The sequence below is a fragment of the Puma concolor genome, chromosome A1 (genome assembly GCF_028749965.1).
Source record: "Puma concolor isolate L17-30 chromosome A1, mPumCon1.1.hap2, whole genome shotgun sequence".
Lineage (NCBI taxonomy): Eukaryota > Metazoa > Chordata > Mammalia > Carnivora > Felidae > Puma > Puma concolor.
In genome coordinates this window covers 132,197,033-132,217,303 of record NC_141667.1, presented here as the reverse complement: position 1 = coordinate 132,217,303, position 20,271 = coordinate 132,197,033, and the positions used below count along the sequence as shown (strand labels likewise).

The 20,271-nt window shown below is 34.9% G+C and overlaps 1 protein-coding gene across 3 annotated transcripts in view; it reads right to left on the bottom strand.

Moving 5' to 3' along the window:
* The window catches only part of FNIP1 (folliculin interacting protein 1), a 150,876-nt gene that overhangs the window by 30,060 nt on the left and 100,545 nt on the right, over positions 1–20,271 (bottom strand). For all 3 annotated transcript variants that reach the window (XM_025923609.2, XM_025923610.2, XM_086704742.1), the window contains 4 exons: positions 19,296–19,367; positions 13,339–13,474; positions 11,277–11,478; positions 7,487–7,572 (listed from right to left, as the gene is read on the bottom strand). In XM_025923609.2, the coding sequence (XP_025779394.1) occupies positions 7,487–7,572; positions 11,277–11,478; positions 13,339–13,474; positions 19,296–19,367 (496 nt within the window). The remainder of the gene's footprint in view (positions 1–7,486; positions 7,573–11,276; positions 11,479–13,338; positions 13,475–19,295; positions 19,368–20,271) is intronic.

The following is a 20,271-nucleotide window of genomic DNA, read 5'->3' as shown; positions in this document are numbered from 1 at the left end:
ATGCTGAGACTCTTTAGTAAAGTTCTAAGGACACTATATCTGCACTCTGTATTTTATGACTCTCAATCTTCTGATGTTTTTCCTTGAATCAACAGAAGAAAGCATTATTGCACAATTATGATGACGCTTTTCTGGCTCTCTCTTGCATTTACTTAGACAACAGCTAGACCCATGAATTACACTCTCTCCTTAAGGCTTCAAGGACACCTTTAAAATATTAATCATTTTACTTCCACATTAATGTCTATTCAGCCAAGTCCTATACACTCAGATTAAGCAAATGCTACAAAGCTGAGGCTTAAGAAACTAGTTGATCTTTTGGAAGATACAGAACTGTGTCCTACTTTCTACTCTCTAGAACAGTGCTATGTGATAGAACCTTTTTTTCCACAGTGATGGGAATGTTCTGTATCTGTGCTGTCCAAGATGGCACCCACTAGTCATATGTGATTACTTAACACTTAAAATGTGGTCACTATGACTAATTGATTTTAACTTTAATTTTATTTAAATTAAGTACCAAAAAACAATTCAAGTATCCACATGTGGCTAATGGCTACTATATTAGAAAGTACAACTCTAGAAAGTTATCTGAGATCTCCATAGGTCTAATACCTACTTCAGCATAATTCTTTATTTTTTTTAATTTTTTTAATGTTTATTTTTGAGAGAGTGCACACAAGAGAGTGGGGGAGGGGCAGAGAGAGAAGGAGACATAGAACTCAAAGCAGGTTCCAGGCTCCACAGTGTCAGCACAGAGCCCCAACGCAGGTCTCAAACTCACAAACGGTGAGATCATGACCTGAGCTGAAGTCAGACGCTAAACCTACTGAGCCACCCAAGCACCCCAAGCATAATTCTCTAACACCTAGAACCCAAAAAAAGGAAAAGAATTATCTTGCCTGTATAAATTTTACTGAATCTTGACCCAGCATGAACACAATATATTACAATGGATAAAAGTGACAAACACAGGTCACATTAATGAGTTCTTGGTAGGGCATAATATCATGGCTGAGAACTTGAAAATAAACAAATGGAAAAGAATTAAAGGCATTTTACAGAGAAAAATATGATTCAAATATAAACTAGGAATAGCTGAAAATGTTTATTTTTAAAGCCTATTAAGGATGTCCAGGTAAGATGGAAAAGTGAGCACCAATGTTTATCCCGTTCAGTTCTGAGGTCCCAAATGAACACCCGTTAAGGATCCGAAGACAGATTAAAAAAAATCTTTTTAACTGTTTGTTTATTTTTTTTTTTAATTTTTTTTTCAACGTTTATTTATTTTTGGGACAGAGAGAGACAGAGCATGAACGGGGGAGGGGCAGAGAGAGAGGGAGACACAGAATCGGAAACAGGCTCCAGGCTCTGAGCCATCAGCCCAGAGCCCGACGCGGGGCTCGAACTCACGGACCGCGAGATCGTGACCTGGCTGAAGTCGGACGCTCAACCGACTGCGCCACCCAGGCGCCCCTAACTGTTTGTTTATTTTTGAGAGAGTGACAAGAGTATGAAGCAAGGGAGGGGCAGAGAAAGACAGAAACACAGAATCTGAAGCAGGCTCCAGGCTCTGAGCTGTCAGCACAGAGCCTGACACAGGGCTTGAGCTCACAGACTGCAAGATCATGACCTGAGCTGAAGTCAGAAGCTTAACTGACTGAGCCACCCAGGCGCCCCAACAGATAAATTACTATAGCAAATAAAAATGGGGAATAATCGGACTTAAAATTTAAATTATACATGTAATAAAATTCTAGAACATAAAACACAGAAAGGAATGTTAAGTGAAGTGTTAAGGTAGATGATGATATGGGTTACAGTGCTCACAGAAGGGGACACATACATAGCTAATCTCCTCCAATGCAAAACAAGAAGAGGCTCGAGACTGACAAATGCCTGGTAAAGTTAGGACAGGAGTTATAGAGGACTGTAAACAGGGAGACTAATTCAAGGTCCATAAATGGCTGATGACCCCTTTCTGCACCCCCTATTTTTCCACAGAATGACTAGAGACTAGAAGAACAGATGTAGCAACTGACTAGCCCAGAGAAATAACCTTGCTCAAAGCCTTACCGATATTCGAAGATTTCACAGTATGTAAATAGATACACAATGAATCTTGTGATATTAAAATTTAATGGGAAGAAGGGACAGCAATTAGGAGAAAAAAATGTCTTATATATGCTCCTTCAGGAAGTGATAATAAAAACAGGTTCAGAACCACCACCTTAAAGTAAAGTTCTCCAGTTTGTGCCTAATTATGTACAGAACTCCCAACCTGTATTTTAGTGCTTCACTCTCAGCTGTGGAAGGGCAACCCAAATCCTGATATAGAGGGAGAGCCTCCAAGGAGAGAAGGACACAACCAGAAAAACAGAAACACACACTCACTCACACAAAATGACTCCAGAGGAAATAGAAAATGATACATTCAAAAAAAGGAAAACATGAAAAAGACATAAAAGGTCAGTTCAGGAATGCCAGTTACTAACAAAAAGAAATTCAAGACAGAGAAGACAGAGGAAAATAAATAATCAAAGAAAGTAGAAAATTTACCAGAACTCAAGCTAGTGCTAGAGCTATACTGAAGCTGAAGGGCCAACAGGCAGGTATAAACTCATGGCAGGAATTAGAAATGCTCCAAAATTGATAAATCAAGAAATATCTACAGTAAGTATACTGTTTAGTAATGTGGAGGTAAATAAAAGAAATAGGTCAGAGTGTTCTTGAGAACTAAGAATGGGGATGGGAAAGAGAGGATATGGTTCATTTCTTTTTCATTATTAGATTTCTCAGCATATTTTGTGTCTTTAACCATGTGAATGTACTTTCTGATGAAAAGAAACACTGTATAAATGAATGAATGAGCTGATCGATTCATTTTCCATAAGTTTCTTATGCATATTAGAGACTACTACAAGTCTATGTGTCATGGGGCAGAGCCAGATCACTAACCTTGGTATAGTGGTCCACTGAGGGCATTAGCTTTAATGTTTTGATGCTTAAGACTAGGTACTACAACCTCAGAGTGTATCAAATGCAAAGAAGGCAAAGAAATTAATTATGCAATGGAGCTTCTCATTATACACAACTCTATGTTGTTACTAGCAATCTAGAAATAATAGTGCTTTCTTCTCCTCTCCCCTAATGATTATGCCCTAATTTTCAGTGGTAAGAAAGGTAAGAATTTTTAGTTACCTGACCCCTTATTTTTCCTGACTGTCCCTAAAGAATGAAAGACTACCTTAGGTGGAAGTAAACTGTGGGCGTGATTTAGTTTTCTTTGATACGCACAAAGTCTAAGTGAGAGTCCAAGAACCTCAACTTTGCCAAATCACTCTGCTAACTAAACATGCTTCTTGTCTGTCTAGGTATCATGGCTTCTGCATGCATGTGAATCATTTCCTTCCTCTTCCCAACTACCCCAAGTTCATTAATCATCTGGTCTCAAATAATCACATACTTTAAAAACTACCTATTAATTTTTAATAATCATTTAATTTAAAAATTAAGACAGATTCTCATTATTTGCAGCAATGTTCTGTAAAGCCAATGCAAACAATGAATTAGTGAACAATGAATCACTTTACCTAGGGAAAATACATAGTTAGGTTCCTGTGAGTCTCTCATCACATTTTTGTCAGCCCTTCAATACATAACCTTGTTTTATGTGGGTTTCTGTTTACAGATACCTTATTTAATATACTATTGATTCATTTACATTGAATTCACAGCCAACAGCACTGTAACTCAGGTATTCATGAAGGTTACATGTATTTTGTCTGTAAGGCACATCACTGCCTTCTTACACTTAGGAACATTAGACAGCATTTCAGCAGTACACTCGAGGGTGATTTTTTTTTTTTTTTTTACGTTTATTTTCAAGAGATAGAATGTGAGCAGGAGAGGGGCAGTTAGAGAGGGAGACACAGAATCCAAAGCAGGCTCCAAGCTCTGAGCTCTCAGCACAGAGCCTGACGTGGGGCTCAAACCCACAAACAGTGAGATCATGACCTGAGCCAAAGTTGGAAGCTTAACTGACTGAGCCACCCAGGAACCCTGAGCAAAATCACTAACAAGAAGCACAAAATGAAAAAAAAAAAAGTGCCTTTAAATAGATGCAAAAAGGATACTTGTTTATAGAATGAGAGCTGAAACAAGAAGGCAGAGTAATGCCTTGTTCAACCTCATCTAGGAATGTATCAGACTACTCTATTTTTTTTCACTGTTCTGCACATGTTACAAATGATCATTAAAACACTGAGTATATTTTGAGGTCATAAATAAATTTCAGCAAGTAGGTGAATTCACAAATGTACAATCTGTATGTAACAAGGATTAAATGTATATATTAAAGTACTAATGATAGACCTAACAAAAATTACAACAGTTTATAAAGTATTTTTAAGATTCTGTAAGAATGCTTAACTGGCTTACAGAGACTTTCATATCTGTACAGTGACTGAAGTAAAATAATCAAACTAATACAAAAGGAAAGGTATACAGTCCTGACCTACATTTTCAATGGTTATATAAGTCATACATACTGTAAATTCTAGGCAATATTAAAATTCTAAGACTAGGCCTTTCATACTACCCGATAATATAGCAATTAACTCACGGGTATTTAAAATTGTTTTGAATAAAAATTTTTATAACCAAAGAGCAAGATCAGTATTCTACTAGGAATGAATCTTATAACAATATTACTATTCTGGTAACCTCTGGATAATGGCAGAGTTTCCTCAGACCTAAAATAGGGACTGTTGGCCTTTTTCCACAAAGCTTGTGACTACAGAGAAAAAACTATCAATTCAATAATGTAAGAAACAGTTTCTAGTGCAAGGGCAAAGATTCACACTGCCTTGTAATAGTTAAAATGTGAAACTCAAAAAGAATATTACAGGATTCGTTTAGGCAAATAAGCAAAAGTTCAGTTCAAACATATATTTTTAATAATTCCAGTCTAAAGTCAACGGAACAACTCAACTGAAACAAAAATTTTTAAAAATTATTAACAAAATACCCAATCATTAAGAGCACCTTTCTTTTACTTTAAAGGTATAGTATCCACTTCAGGAAAAGCAGAACTCTTAAGAATCTTTGAGTGAACTTTCAAGCAAATTACAGATTAAATTTAGAAACTGAGAAGATTATAACTTTTCATATTTCTTGAAAACCACTTATATTCATGACAAAGGCATATTTTACAGATTTCTCATAGAGAAATCACTCTAGAATTTCTTTGAGTATGCAGTTAGAGTAAAATTCTTCAGCTCTGTAAACAGAGATGACCAGAGCTACAAGGGAATGTGTGAAGAGCTAAGCTGTCGTAAACCAGGAGAAATGTATAAATAACCATGGTACTCAGCTGATAATATTTCAGGTTACAATGTTCAACATGTCTTGGTTTCAATAAAACAAAAGAACTTCTCCCATAGCACACATAATCTCTCTCAAGAATTTCCAAGGCCAGAAAGTCATTATTTCAAAATAATATTCTCAAATGTGGAGTATGACATCCTTTCTCAGAACTGTACAGCTGCAGTTGCTGTATGGTTGGACAATGAAGGCTTGCAAATATACCTAACATTGTAGTAGTACAGATTTGGTAATTTCTTTCCCTGAAAACAGTTTAACCTAGTAATTTCCACACAGATTGTGAAATAAAAATGCGAGGCTCTAGACCTCCTGATTCAAACTCCACAAGTCTGGGAAACATTTTGTTACATTTGCCTAGTGATCAGCTGAGCACTGCATTTTTCTTTTTAATTGGAAGTTTTTAATATACTTTAAGTTCCAAACAAAATCAATTTGAGTTTTAACAAAATCAATCATTTTTTATTTCAATTCATTGTATTCTTACATGAAAATATTACTTAAAAACAAGCTCACCAAAAAGAACTAAGATTAAACCACAAGATTATAGAATACTTCCTCCTCCATTCCCAGCACCTTGCCACCATATTGTATCAACAAAAAATTGCTAAAAGACAATAAACACAGTCTGAAAAGACAAAGAAAGCATCAGAATCAAACTGAGATCTAAGACACAGATTTTGTTCCTATCAGATGTTAGTATGTTACCATTTATATATATATGTATATATATATATATGTATGTATATATGTATATGTATATATATATATATATGTATGTACATATATATGTATGTACATATATATATGTATGTGTGTATATATACATATATATATATAAAAATTAGTAAAACTATCACCTCCAATATAATTTTCACTTGTGCAAGTTATTTCCTTCTAAGACAAAAAAAGAAAGAATACAGGTTGAAATTTATTTCTCTAATTTTTCTCTACACATTCCCTAACCACTGAATTTAATGAACAAAAATGGAAGATATTTAAACTCACTTTTAATGCCTTTTATCCTAAAAACTATGGTAAATAAAAGATGAATGACTAGAAAATTTTATCCTTCTCAGTAGCTGAGACCAGTGGATGATTACTAGACAACAGCTATAAAGTATACTCAATTTAAATAAATTCAAAACATGATAAAACATTCCATATTAGTTAGGTTATTTTTACCATGATTTTCTATTTAATGGTTATCTGTAATTCAATTTCAAATATTATACAAAAGATTGTTCAGGCAATTAAGTCTCTCATTTTGAGAGAGGTTAAAAAAACAAAGAAACCAGATTCACTTCCACTGTGGTTTACTTTTAACACAGTAAGAGAAAAATGAAGAATAAAAAAGTTGAAAACAAACACAGATTTTTTCTTACTGTCAAATTTACTAAATACACCACCCCTTAGTAATCTCCATTAACAAAAGGTATGTGGGTATATGTGTATGTGTGTGACATGCCTATAGTTTACCATAGCAATCCTGAAATAGCACAAGCTAAAACAGGTTCTCACTTCAAAATGTGATAGTCCTTTTATTTATTTATTTTTTATTTATTTATTTTTCAACGTTTATTTATTTTTGGGACAGAGAGAGACAGAGCATGAACGGGGAAGGGGCAGAGACAGAGGGAGACACAGAATCGGAAACAGGCTCCAGGCTCCGAGCCATCAGCCCAGAGCCCATATAGACCATTCAGTCATCAATGAACAAATACGAAGCCAGTTTTTCTAAAACAGATACATAAAGTACTGGTGATAATAACTACTGGTGGTACACTTGACCAGTCTCTAGGAGCGAACAGGGAAGACAAAGCACATTTCTGCTGGAACGAGGATCTCCTCTTCATATTTGCTGTGTGTAATGGTTCGGTACTAAAAACGATCCCACTGATGAATCCCAAATGGGCCTGAATCCCTAGCCCATTTGACATTTAATAACATAAAAGCCCAATGGCCTAGTGATGTATACACCCTCATCTGGCCATGGGACAAAATTAAAAAAATTAAATTTTATTAGAATAAGCTAAAGAAACTAAATAAATCTTGCGTACACTGCTAGACAACTCTAAATTATGAAAAGCTGGAGAATACATACCTGAATTCATTTAGGGCATCAACTATTCGATTATATGCCAAACTCCTCTGACTGGCATCAGCAGATCTCCGGCTCATTTTCATAGCCTTGAAAGTAATGAAATAGTTAATTCTTATACTGATCACAGGCAAAATACTGAAGAAATAAAAGTGAAAGACAAAGTCACTTATTTCCACAACACTTTTCCATCAACCTTATCTAGAAAGATGTAAAGAAGGCACATATATTTACAGTGGCTTTACTGTACGTACCCTTGATCATTAACAATTATAACAAAATTCAAAATTTTCTAATGTTAAATCTTTTACTCTAACTGTCAAATGAAAGAATATCAATACAAAGAGAAAATGATATTGACAGTTTCTGTATTATATAAAACTACTTTTTTTTTTTAACAAACAGAACAAGATACAATGATAACTCAGTAACAACAGCTCATGGCTTCCTCTAATATTTCACAGATAATGGCTTGTTAAGTAAACCTTTTATAAAACCTAGAACATCAAGATTCTATTGAAAGATATCACAAGTTATTAGTAATATTTGCTTTCTTAAAACGTATTTAGCCAAGGTTGAGAGGCCTTGCTTTAGGTGAACAAAAAGGGGATCCGGATTAGGATACAGATGTCAAAAATAACCTTGTAATTTTTTAGGCTTTTTCAAAGGGAATGTACTTCTGCATCACTTTTATGATTAAAAATCAATTTAAGAAATTTTAAACATCTTTTTAAGAAATCAGACTACTTTAAGGTCAGAAATCATGTTCACGTATACCCAAAAACTAAGTAAAACTTACTTATGTTTTCACAAACTGTTGACAGATTCCCAATTTATAAAAAAGTGAATATTCTTTAGCTAGAATTGAACACTGTTATTAATTTTACCAGCAGTACAGTATTAAGATTACATTACAGATCTCAAAAGGTAGCACAGGCTTCAAAATAATTCTCAAAGTGCCCAGAGACAAAACCTTACATAAAGGTATTCATTCATTAAGCTTTACCTTTTAGCTATAATAAGAAATAAGATGTTAAACTTGAACAAATATCCAAACAACTGTAAGTACTGCAATGTATACCTTTAGGTTATAAAATGGTCAAAACATTAAAACATTTAAAAAGTAATCTTTAATGAGTTCTATATTGACTGAATATATCAAGTTTTATACAAAACTTCACAATTTTCCCTGTAACCCAAAATGTCAGTTCAGCCACAACTAAATATTATGTATGTGTACAGACTCTGGCAACAACATACTTTAAAAAAGGGACAGCAGCCAACTGAAGAAAATGCCACCAAGGTCTAACTTCTGAAAAAGTAAGTTGACAGACTTCATGTGAATAACAAACATCAGTGTACTCTCTAGAGGCAGATGAGCCTCAGTCATTGATAAGTTACTGAAATGCATCCTCTGCTTTCTAGATCATTCTTACTGGTCTTCCCCTCTACAGCCTCTTATTCCACTCTCTTTTAAAAAACATACTGGTAAATTAATATTCTAAAGCACAATTTGGAGATAGCTTTAATAACAAAGTCAAAACTTATGGCAAGCATTCTTTGAGATCTGGTTTCCGTTAATTCTGCAGCCATACCATCCATGGCTGGTTGGTGTGGTAGTGGTGGTTAGTTCCACATACCATCAAAGGGATTAATAATTTAATTATATCCACTGATATATTAGTTTAACTTCCTGGGAATGTCTTCCAAAAATTCACCAAGATGTTAACTACAGTGTAGTTATATTGTGAAAAAGAAGAAATAACCTAATAGAAATATTGTTACTCAAGGAAATCCACTAAAATATATTTAACAATGATTTATAATGACATGAGAAATATGTATGTTACAATGATGAGTTGTTTTTTTTTAAATTTTTTAAATGTTTATTTATTTTGAGAGAGTGAGCATGCATGCACACACACATGCAGGAGAGGGGCATGGAGAAAGGGAGAGAGACAATCTCAAGGAGGCTCCTCACTATCAGCACAGAGCCCAATGCAGGGCTTGATCTCATGAACCCATGAGATCATCACCTGAGCCAAAATCAAGAGTCAGACATTCAACCAACTGAACCACCCAGGCACCCCTACAATGATGGGTATTTTAAAATATGTACATAACAAAAAGAACATGTACACATAACAATACCAATCAAGTAAAAGTACAATATATATAGAAATAGCCTGGGTAAGACTTTGAGCAAAAGGTTACATAGTTATTTTTGGGTGGCAAGTATATCTATTTTTCTTGCTATTCTACGATATCCAATTTTCAAAACTTTATGTTTAAAAATCATAAACATGCTTTAAGATGTAGTCCAAATGAAACATCTTCTCAACAGGAAATAATTTTTCTTTCCTATGGACTCCTAACAACTTTGCTTGTCTTTCTTTTTTAGTTATTCTTATGTTCTATCTTGTATTCACAATTTTCTTACTTTATACAAATTTATCATACACACTAGCAGCAGCATGAGATACAAATGATCAGTCCTACCTTCTTAAAACACTTCCTTCACTTGGCTCCCCCTAAAAAAGTACTCTATCTTGTTTCTTCTTATTACTTGAATGGCCAATCCCGTTTCTTCTGTGGGTTTTCTCAACTCTTCAGATTTTAACTGGTGAAATGCTACACAAATCAAGTCTAGGATCTCCTTTACTTTTTTTTAATCCCTCAGTTTCACGGCTTTAAAGATCATCCATACACTGATGACAGTCTACCCTGGAGCTTTCTCCTAAACTCTAGACTCATATAATGTCCAGGAGGCATTTCAATCAGCTGACTTTCCTCCACCGAAACTGTTCCATCTTAATCTTTCCCATTTTAGTACTAGCAACTCCATCCTTCTTACTGCTTAAATGAAAAATCTCAAGCCAACTGCTCTCTTTCTCATACATAAGCTAATTCAGTCAATCAGCTAATTTCATTAGCTCAATTTTCAAAACATATCCAGAATCCAACCACTGCTCACCAATTCCATCACTAATTTGGTGTACCTGCCATCTCTCACCTGGATCACTGCAACAAACTCCTAACTGCAACATCCACGTTTGACCCTAGAAATCTATTCTCCACCAGCAATAAGAGTAATCCTCATAAATAATGTCATTCCTCTGCTTGAAACTCCAATAGTTTCCCATCTTTCTTAAGAGTAAATGTCAGTGCTCTTACAATGATATCCTAAAAGTCCCTACATAATCTGATCTTACTTCTAACCCGGCCACTTTGGCCTCCTTACTTTGCTCAAGCATCAAGATTACTCTTGACACAAAGCCTTTGCCCCTGCCTGGGAAATTTTTCCCTCAGATAGTTCTATCTCACTTCTTCCATATCTCTGGATCAAATGTCATTTTATCAGGAGCCTTCATGACTAGCCAATAAAAAATGAGCAATAACTCCACCCAACATTCCTTATAAACCTGTTTTATTTTTCTCCACGGTATTTATCATTAAAAATCTTACCTATTAATTTATTTGCTATCTCATGAGATCAAGAGTGCTCCTTTTTCCCCATATTATCTTCAGTTACTAGATTACTGCTTGCCACATTATGGGCCCTCAAACATTTATTAAATGAATGAATGAATGAATGACTTTATACCATTTATTAGGCAGTAAGGTCCTTAATAACAGTTGAAGTCTATATTGCATCTCCAGAGCACTTGGTAGGGTACTTGCACCATGGCTGTTAGTTTTTCTGCCAGATGAATAAACATAATACTAAACCAGGAGAGTAAGATTCAGAGGAAAATAAAGGACATTAACAAACCAGCAACATGACTATGCTTACCTGTTCTATTGCACTCTTTAGTTTGTTCATGTGGCTTTCAAAGAGAGGAAAATGTGAAAAAAAGAATTCATTAAATTTGTTATTTTCATCTTCATCTTTGGATAATGAAAAGATTACCCCAATTGCAATCTTCTTTTTCCTCACAATTCCTGGATTAGGGCCACAGCTTTCATCTGACAGATTAAAGCTTTCTTCTATAGACCTTAAAAATAAATGTTTTTTTTTTTTAATATAAAAAAAATAATAATTAAATTCACAATTTCATCTCCTTGCTAATTTAATGTATACAAGCTAAAGGTCTTCTGCTGTTTTATCAAGTAAATCTAAAAATGTATCTCAACTGTCTGTGAAAAATCTACTGGCTATTCCTTCATACTCACATTTTTATAAAAAATTTTAACAGAGAGTCATATTGGGAACATTTTTGTTTAGTTAGAAGTCACTAAAAAAAAGGAGTTAATTCCCAATTCATAATCCACCTAAAATGCCTTAATTTTAAGGTTATAAATGACCAGAGTCATTTATATAATTCACTGTTCTACGATCTACTTGTATCTCCTTCTGATTTCAAGAGTAAAATTTAAAAAAATCAAGGACTAAAGGGAGTAACTAAAACAGAAAACAAGAAACTTTATTTAATCTACGTTGTACTACGTACATTAATTTTATACTACGGTTTAATCTAAGCTGTACTTGACATAGGCTTAAAAAAAAATCTTTCAAGAATGAATTAACTTGTCTAATTAGAAACATGAAAAACTGAAATATCAAAACATGGAGTACACTGAACAAACACCTAAACAGAAGAGTTACAATTATAAAACTTTTAGGAAAAAACATAGGGTAAAAGATTTATGACACTGAATTTGGCATTTATTTCTTGGGTATGACACCAAAAATACAGACAACAAAAGAAAAAAGATAAACTGGACTACATAAAATTAAAAACTACTGTATATCAGAATGAAAAGGCCACCCATGGAATGGGAGAAATTACTGCCAACCATATGTCTCATAAGGGAATAATATTAGAATATATAAAGAACTCCTACACTTCAACAACAACAAAACAACCTAATTAAAAAATGGGCAAACCACTTGTATAGATATTTCTCCAAAAGACAGACACATGGCCAATAAGCACATAAAAATATACTCAATATCACTAACCATTAGGGAATATTAGGGAATATTACTGCATTAGAGAAATGCAAATCAAAACCACAATAAGATACCACTTCACATCCATTAGGATGGCTATTATCAAAAAAACAGAAAACTAACTACTTACTGGCAAAAATGTAAAATGGCAACTGTAGAAAACAGTATGACATTTCTTCAAAAGCATATTCAAAGAATTACCATATTACCCGAAAATTCCACTTCTGGGTATACCCACCCCCAAAATTGAAAGCAGGGACTCAAACAGGTATTTATACACATATGTTCATATCAGCATTACTTGCAAAAACCAAAAGGTGGAAGCCACCCAAAAGTCCATCAACAGATAAGTGAATAAACAAAATGTAATACATACATACAATGGAATATCATTCAGCCATAAAAAGAAATAAAATCCTGATACATTCTACAACATAGATGAACCTTAAAGACATGCTGAATGAAATCAGCCACACATAAAAAGACAAATATTGTATGATTCCACTTATATGAGGTATCTATAGTAGTCAAATTGAAAGAGACAAAAAAAAAAAAAAAAAAAATCGACAGAGGATGACAGGATGCTAAGGGGAAGGAGGAACAGGGAGTTAACTGTTTAATGGGTACATTTTGGGGGGATAAAAAAGTTCCAACCATGAAGAGTGATGATGGGTGCAAAACACTGTGAAGGTACACTGAACTGTATGCCTAATACTGGTTAAAACTTAAAATTTGAATTTAAAATATATTATATTTTAAAAGTTTCAAGGCTTAAAATACACAAAATACAAGCCCAGGCTCAAAAACAAAAACAAAAACAAAACAAAAAGAGCCTTCAGAACTGTGTTTAAGGAACTATTCAATTTTATTACTTTATTATAAAGTGAAGATTCCAACTTACCATCTAGGAAATACCCCATTCTCCAAACTTGTTGTTTGGCTGCGTCGCCAACGTCGCTGGTAACTGCTGGCACAACTTCGGGTAAGTGAGGAGTTGGGAGAGGGAAACGGTGTAATAAGCAAGCTGCTGAGAGATGCTGTCAGTCAAAATAAAAACAAGTATAATATAAGCATTTAAAAATATGTCAATAAAAACTGAGCAAAAATATAAATTTCTTTTTAACAAATTTAACAGTAGGGACTCAAATTTTCCATTTTGTTTCATGAGCTTCTTAAAAATTTCCATTAAATAAAATAATGTCATTGTTGGAGCAAAGTCTAAGAGCAGAAAAATCATATACCAATAGTGTGTTGGCAAGAGACTCTGAGACATTCCCCTTTTTATATTCTTACCCTCACTCCACCCACTTTAGAAGAAAGGGCTCATTTAAAACAAAGCATTATCTCTTTGGTCATAAGTGTCCAAAGCATAGCCAAATAGCCCCTAAATTAAAAGAAATATGCTACAATTCCATTTTTCAAAAAATTTTTTAATTTCATTTTTCTTAAAGTTTGTATTTAACTTCTAGCTAGTTAACATGCAGTGTAATATTAGTTTCAGGTGCACATATATAGATATTGAATACTCCCATAAAACACCTCTTGCTCATCACAAGGGCATTCCTTAATCTCCATCACCTATTTAACCCATCCCCACTAAGCATCAATTTGTTCTCTATAGTTAACAGTGTGTTTCTTGGTTTGCTTTTCTCCCTTTTTTTCCCTTCTTGTTCACTTGTTTTGTTTCTTAAATTCCACATATGAGTGAAATCAAATGATACTGATCTTTCTCTAACTTACTTCACATAGCATACTCTCTAGCTCCATCCATGTCTTTGCAAATGACAAGATTTCATTTTTTTTTTATGGCTGAATAATATCCCATTGTATGTGTATACACACACACACACACACACACACACACACACCACATATTGTATCCATTTATCAGTTGATGTATACTTGGGCTGTTTCCATAATTTGGCTATTGTAGGTAATGCTGCTATAAACATGCATTGTAAATTGTATAAACATGCAAGTATCCCTTTGAATTAGTATTTTTATATTCTTTGGGTAAATACCTAGTAGTGCAATTGCTGGTTTGATACGATTCAGTTTTAATGCAGCAGACAGATTTTAAGAACAAAAGTTTTATTTGAAAATATGTGCCTGAATGTCATTTAATGATGTCTTTTAAAAGCACATCACCTTATACCTGTCACAATGGCTAGAAACAAAAAGATAAGAAATAACAAGGGTTGACAAGGATATGGAGAGAAAAGAACTGTCATGTAATGGGAAAGCAAACTGGTACAGCCACTATGGAAAACAGTATGGAGGCTCCTTAGAAAACTAAAAACAGAAATACCATATGATCCAGTTAATTCTACCACTGGGTATTTACTCAAAGAAAACAAAAACACTAATTTAAAAATAGGCACTCCTAAGTTTAGGAGCAGCACTATTTACAATAGCCAAGATATAAAAGCAACCCAAGTGTCCATCAAAAGATGAATGAACAAGTAAGATGCATACAATATTGCTCAACCATACAAAAGAGTAAGATCTTGTCATCTGCGACAATGTGGATGGACCTAGATGGTATTATGCTAAGTGAAATAAGTCAGGCACAGAAAGACAAATACCAGAAGACTTCACTTACATGTGGAATCTAAAAAAACAAAAGGCAGAAAGAGACGCATTAACACAGAGAACAAAGTGATGGTTGCCAGAGGGAGGCTGTTGGATAGGAAGGGCAATTTGGGTAAAGAGGAGTGGGAGATACAAGCTTCCAGTTATGAAATGAGTAAGTCACAAGGATAAAACGGACAGCATAGGGAATAAAGTCAATGGTACTGTAACAGTATTGAATGGTGATAGATGGTAGCCACACTTGTGGTAAGCATGGTGTAACATCTAGAGTTGTCAAATCACTATGTTGTACACCTGAAATGGATGCAATGGATGCAACATTGTGTATTACAACTATACTTAAAACTATACTTCAATAAAAATAAAATAAAAATACTACTGATCCTTGAACAACATGGGTTTGAAATGTGCAGGTCCACTTATACATTTTCTTTTCAATAAATATAGTATAGTATTATAAATGTATTTTCTCTTCTTTTTAATTTTCTTAATAAAATGTTCTTTCCTCTAGCTTTTTTATTATAAAAATATAGTATATAATACATATAATATTTAAAATATATGATAATTGACTATTTATGTTATTGGTAAGGCTATTATTTTTTTAGGGAGTCAAAAGTTTTCTTACTGTGCAGGGCTAGAGGAGAGGGTTGGTGCCCCTAACCCTTGCGTTATTGAAGGGTCAACAGTACTCATGATTTGCTTGTGTACAGGTAGTCAAGCTTCTGAATGCTTGGCAACTTTTTTTTTTTTTCCCAGGGAGAGAAAGAGAGAGAGAGAGAGAGCCCTCAAGTACACACCAGCAGGGGAGGGACAGAGAGAGAGGGAGAAATAATCCCAAGTAGGCTCCACACTATCAGCACAGAACCAGACATTGGGCTCAAACCCAAAAACTATGATACCATGACCTGAGCTGAAATCAAGAATCAAAAGCTTAATGCACTGAGCCACCCAGATGCCCAGTTTGGCCACTTTTAATAACAGTCAGGACTATACCTAATAAGCTCCAAAGAGTAATCCTATGGACTGCTCTCTGGAGCATTCTAAGGGGTGACAGACACATTCTAACAGAACCCATTATGATTATAATTGCTGCAATCCCCTAACTGTGAGGTTTATTGTCTTCCCAAACCTCTCTTTCCAAAAAGTGCCAAAAGCTACAACCCTTCATTTTTCCTAAGGCTATGAATCCTCCCCTTCTCTATACTGGCTCCAGAGAGGAAAAGACATTAAGAGCTTGCATTTGTTTGGCAAGATTTTATATTCCTATCTTCATGATTACAACCACACGCTAAAAATTTGTAAGGTAATCAAAAACTGCCAAGTATTATTATCATCTATAAAAAGGTACACATCAGGGGCGCCTGGGTGGCGCAGTCGGTTAAGCGTCTGACTTCAGCCAGGTCACGATCTCGCGGTCCGGGAGTTCGAGCCCCGCGTCGGGCTCTGGGCTGATGGCTCAGAGCCTGGAGCCTGTTTCCGATTCTGTGTCTCCCTCTCTCTCTGCCCCTCCCCCGTTCATGCTCTGTCTCTCTCTGTCCCAAAAATAAATAAACGTTGGAAAAAAAAAAATAAAAAAAAAAAGGTACACATCAGATGATATATTATTTTGGACATCAGGAGTGAAAACTAAGACTGTCATTATGAAGATCTGTTCATTTCAATTCTCACTAACAAATTTAATGATCAAGAACTTTATGTGCCATACAACTATCTGAACCATCAATGCATTAATTCTAAACTACTTTCTTCAAAAGACCACATTTTTATCATTGTATTCTAAAACTTTCTAGTCTAGATTGGGTATGTATAACTAACTTGGGTATGGCTTCAATGAAAAATCAAATGCTAACCTAAATTTGGAAGAGCTATGTGTTAATAAATGCTGGTATTAAAAATAACCCTACTTTGGGAAAAGAAGAAAATACACAATTAATTTAAAAGGAGTATGTGAATTTAATGCTTGAACAAGTCTTACAGATCAATCCAGCCTGGTCCTTCAATTTAAACTAAAGAAAATGAAGTGTAGAAATTAATTTATCACCTCTGAAACCTGGATAAAATAAGAACCAAATTCCTGCCACAGTAGAGAAAACTAAAATCTCTAGATTACACAGAAGCAATGAGTATTAAAAGAAAATATACTCTAGATTAGTTCCCAAGAACAAAAATAAAAAACTCAATTAGAAAAGAAGGGTGATCATGCTAGCTACAATCTAAGCTCCAGACAGGTATATGGAGTGCCTTTCGAAAGCCCCTGGGCAGAATGGACAGGGTCCACACTGGCCAAGCCATCATGTCCATCGTACCAAGCTGCAGAACAAGGAGCATGTGAATGAGGTCCTACAAGGGGCCAAGTTCAAGTTCTCTGGCCACCAGAAGATCCGCATTTCCAAGAAGTTGGACTTTACTAAGTTTAATGCAGGTGAATTTGAAGGCATGGTAGCTGGCTGAAAAGTGGCTCATCCCAGATGGCTATGGGATCAAATATATCCCTAATCATAGCCCCTTGGACAAATGGTAGGGTCTGCACTCAAGAAAAACTTGGTATTGCCCTCTTCCTATTCATGCCCACCAAGAAATCCTACTTTCTGTCCAAAAAAGAAAGAAAGAAAGAAAGAAAGAAAGAAAGAAAGAAAGAAAGAAAGAAAGAAAGAAAGGAAAGGTGAGATTATTTGAAAGATGAAGATTTTTCATATTAAAGAAGCGGTCCTCAACTCTAGCTGTCTGTCAGAAGAGGTATTGAGTTTTTCATTTTGTTGTGTTTTTCAAATATAGTTGCATAAATAAACCTTTCTCTAGGCTTCATAAGAGTCTCAGAGTAGAGTTCAGTTGTGTGAACTTTATTTTTTTTTTTGGAAACCATGTTATTCTAATTCATACCTAGGGATTATAATATTGGTAAGTTTGGACTTCCCATCTATACTCAAAACTGAATTATAAACAATTTAGACAGCAAAACCGTATAATGTGACAGCTCATAGGGACAGACTACAGTGAATAAAGTTTCCCATACCTTACAATAATGCAAGCCTAAGATACTCCTTTCATTTATTCTAACTCTGGGACCTGACAAACACTTTTCCTTTTACCTGGAAAGCCCTTATTTATATCATGCCTTAGGCTGGGTAACTCCCACTTCTCAAGATACAACTCAAGTATTATCCCTCTGCAAAGCATTACTGGCCCCCTGCTGCTGGCCCAGGCTAAGTTACGTTCCCATTCTCCAAACCTCTTTGCTCAGGTCTATCACAGAACATATCACACAATGTAGGACAATTTTCCTGACTCCTTTCTCAGTAGATTCTGTGATCCTCAAAGGTAGAATGTGAGCTTTCTTTTTTTTTTCATCTCTAACATATTGCAATAAAAGTTTGTCAGACCGAAGTTTGTCAGTCCATATTTGAAAACAGTATGTATAGTATTGTTCAAAATGCCTAAGCTTTTCTGGGCAAGAGACAGTCTGAAACTTAAAACTCTAGTTAACAGCAAGCAGATATGAGCAAATGTATTTTTTCTACTATGCTATTTTAAAAAAAATTTTTTTTTCAACGTTTATTTATTTTTGGGACAGAGAGAGACAGAGCATGAACAGGGGAGGGGCAGAGAGAGAGGGAGACACAGAATCGGAAACAGGCTCCAGGCTCTGAGCCATCAGCCCAGAGCCCGACGCGGGGCTCGAACTCACGGACCGCGAGATCGTGACCTGGCTGAAGTCGGACGCTTAACCGACTGCGCCACCCAGGCGCCCCTCTACTATGCTATTTAAGGAGTCTCTTGATTAATATTTTTTTTCGTGTACTGGCTAAGCCTAAACCAATGTGCATTCATTCCGGTGGTACTCCACCAGGTACATGTCACAGTAAACATGAAAATTCTAAATTTAAAGTATTTCTCAGGGCGTCTGGGTGGCTCAGTTAGTTGATCACCCAACTCTTGATTTCAGCTCAGGTCATGAACCCAGGGCTGTGGGACTGAGCCCCACATCAGGCTCCATGCTGAGTGTGGACCCTGCTTGGCATTCTCCCTCCATCTGCCCCTCTCCCCAGCTCGCGCACTCTTTCTCTCTAAAAATAAATAAATTAATAATAAAACAAAACAAAACAAAATAAAAATATTTCTCTCTGTTGCCACAATTCTCTTATAAGGTTAATCTCAACACTAACAAACTATGTGCATTAAATTGGATGATAAAGGCAAAAATAAAAATCAATGCTAATAGTGATCTCAAAAAAAAACTAGACTGATACATAAACATGGCATTACCAGAGCGTGCTATGCCACTGTCTCTGTCTTCATTCAGCTCTCTTCCAGGCATGTCCATTGGATTGCTGTGAACTGTGAATTAAGACAAAACTGTCAGTTATAACACATACTGCTATTCAGGGTGACGCCGTTCCTTGTATATAGCAAATGAAATCATGCTTATCTTATTGCATTCCTTTATAATTTTCAATAGCATGGCACAAACCCAACACCAAGAGCTAGTACTCAGTTGAACAAGCTTTGAGATCTATGTGAAGATTTGAAATATAATATGAAAATGATGCAGTATCTAAACAAGCAAAGGAAGACTAAAAGGAAGATATTCACAATACACTATTAAATGACCAAAAAGCATGCTACTAAACAATAAGAATGATGGTCCTGGCAGTAAGTGATGGGTATACAATGGTTTGCTTTACTATTCTGCCTATATTAATGTATGTTTAAAATTTCTTCATAATAAAAATTTTAAGAAAACAACTGGAATAGTATGATCCCAATTTTGTTTTTTGTAAAGATTAATTCTAGCTGACACAATGGCTAATATATATTTTTTTGCCTATTTTACAAATTTTCTGTAATAAATTTGTACTGTTCCTGCCTCATATTTATAAGGAATATAAATATTAATTAAAACAAGAAGTCAGATACAACTCCCTGAATACAGAGGCATGAACATACACTATAATCATCAATGTAATGATATAAACAAATACACTCACATACACCTTTTACAGATCAATATAATGGTGCTTGTTCATCTAAATCTTAGCTCCAAGAAAAATCGTTCTTATGAAATAATGTAGATCAGAAATTTTAAAATAATAAGATAGGATATTTTCTGCAATCGGTGAACTATGAGTACAAAAGCTACTCAACCATGGAAACAAGAGAGTGTCAAATTAGAAATTCTAGCTGTTATTATAAGAAATAATGTTCATAGTAAAATTTGGTTTAGGATTCTAAAGTTAAAATC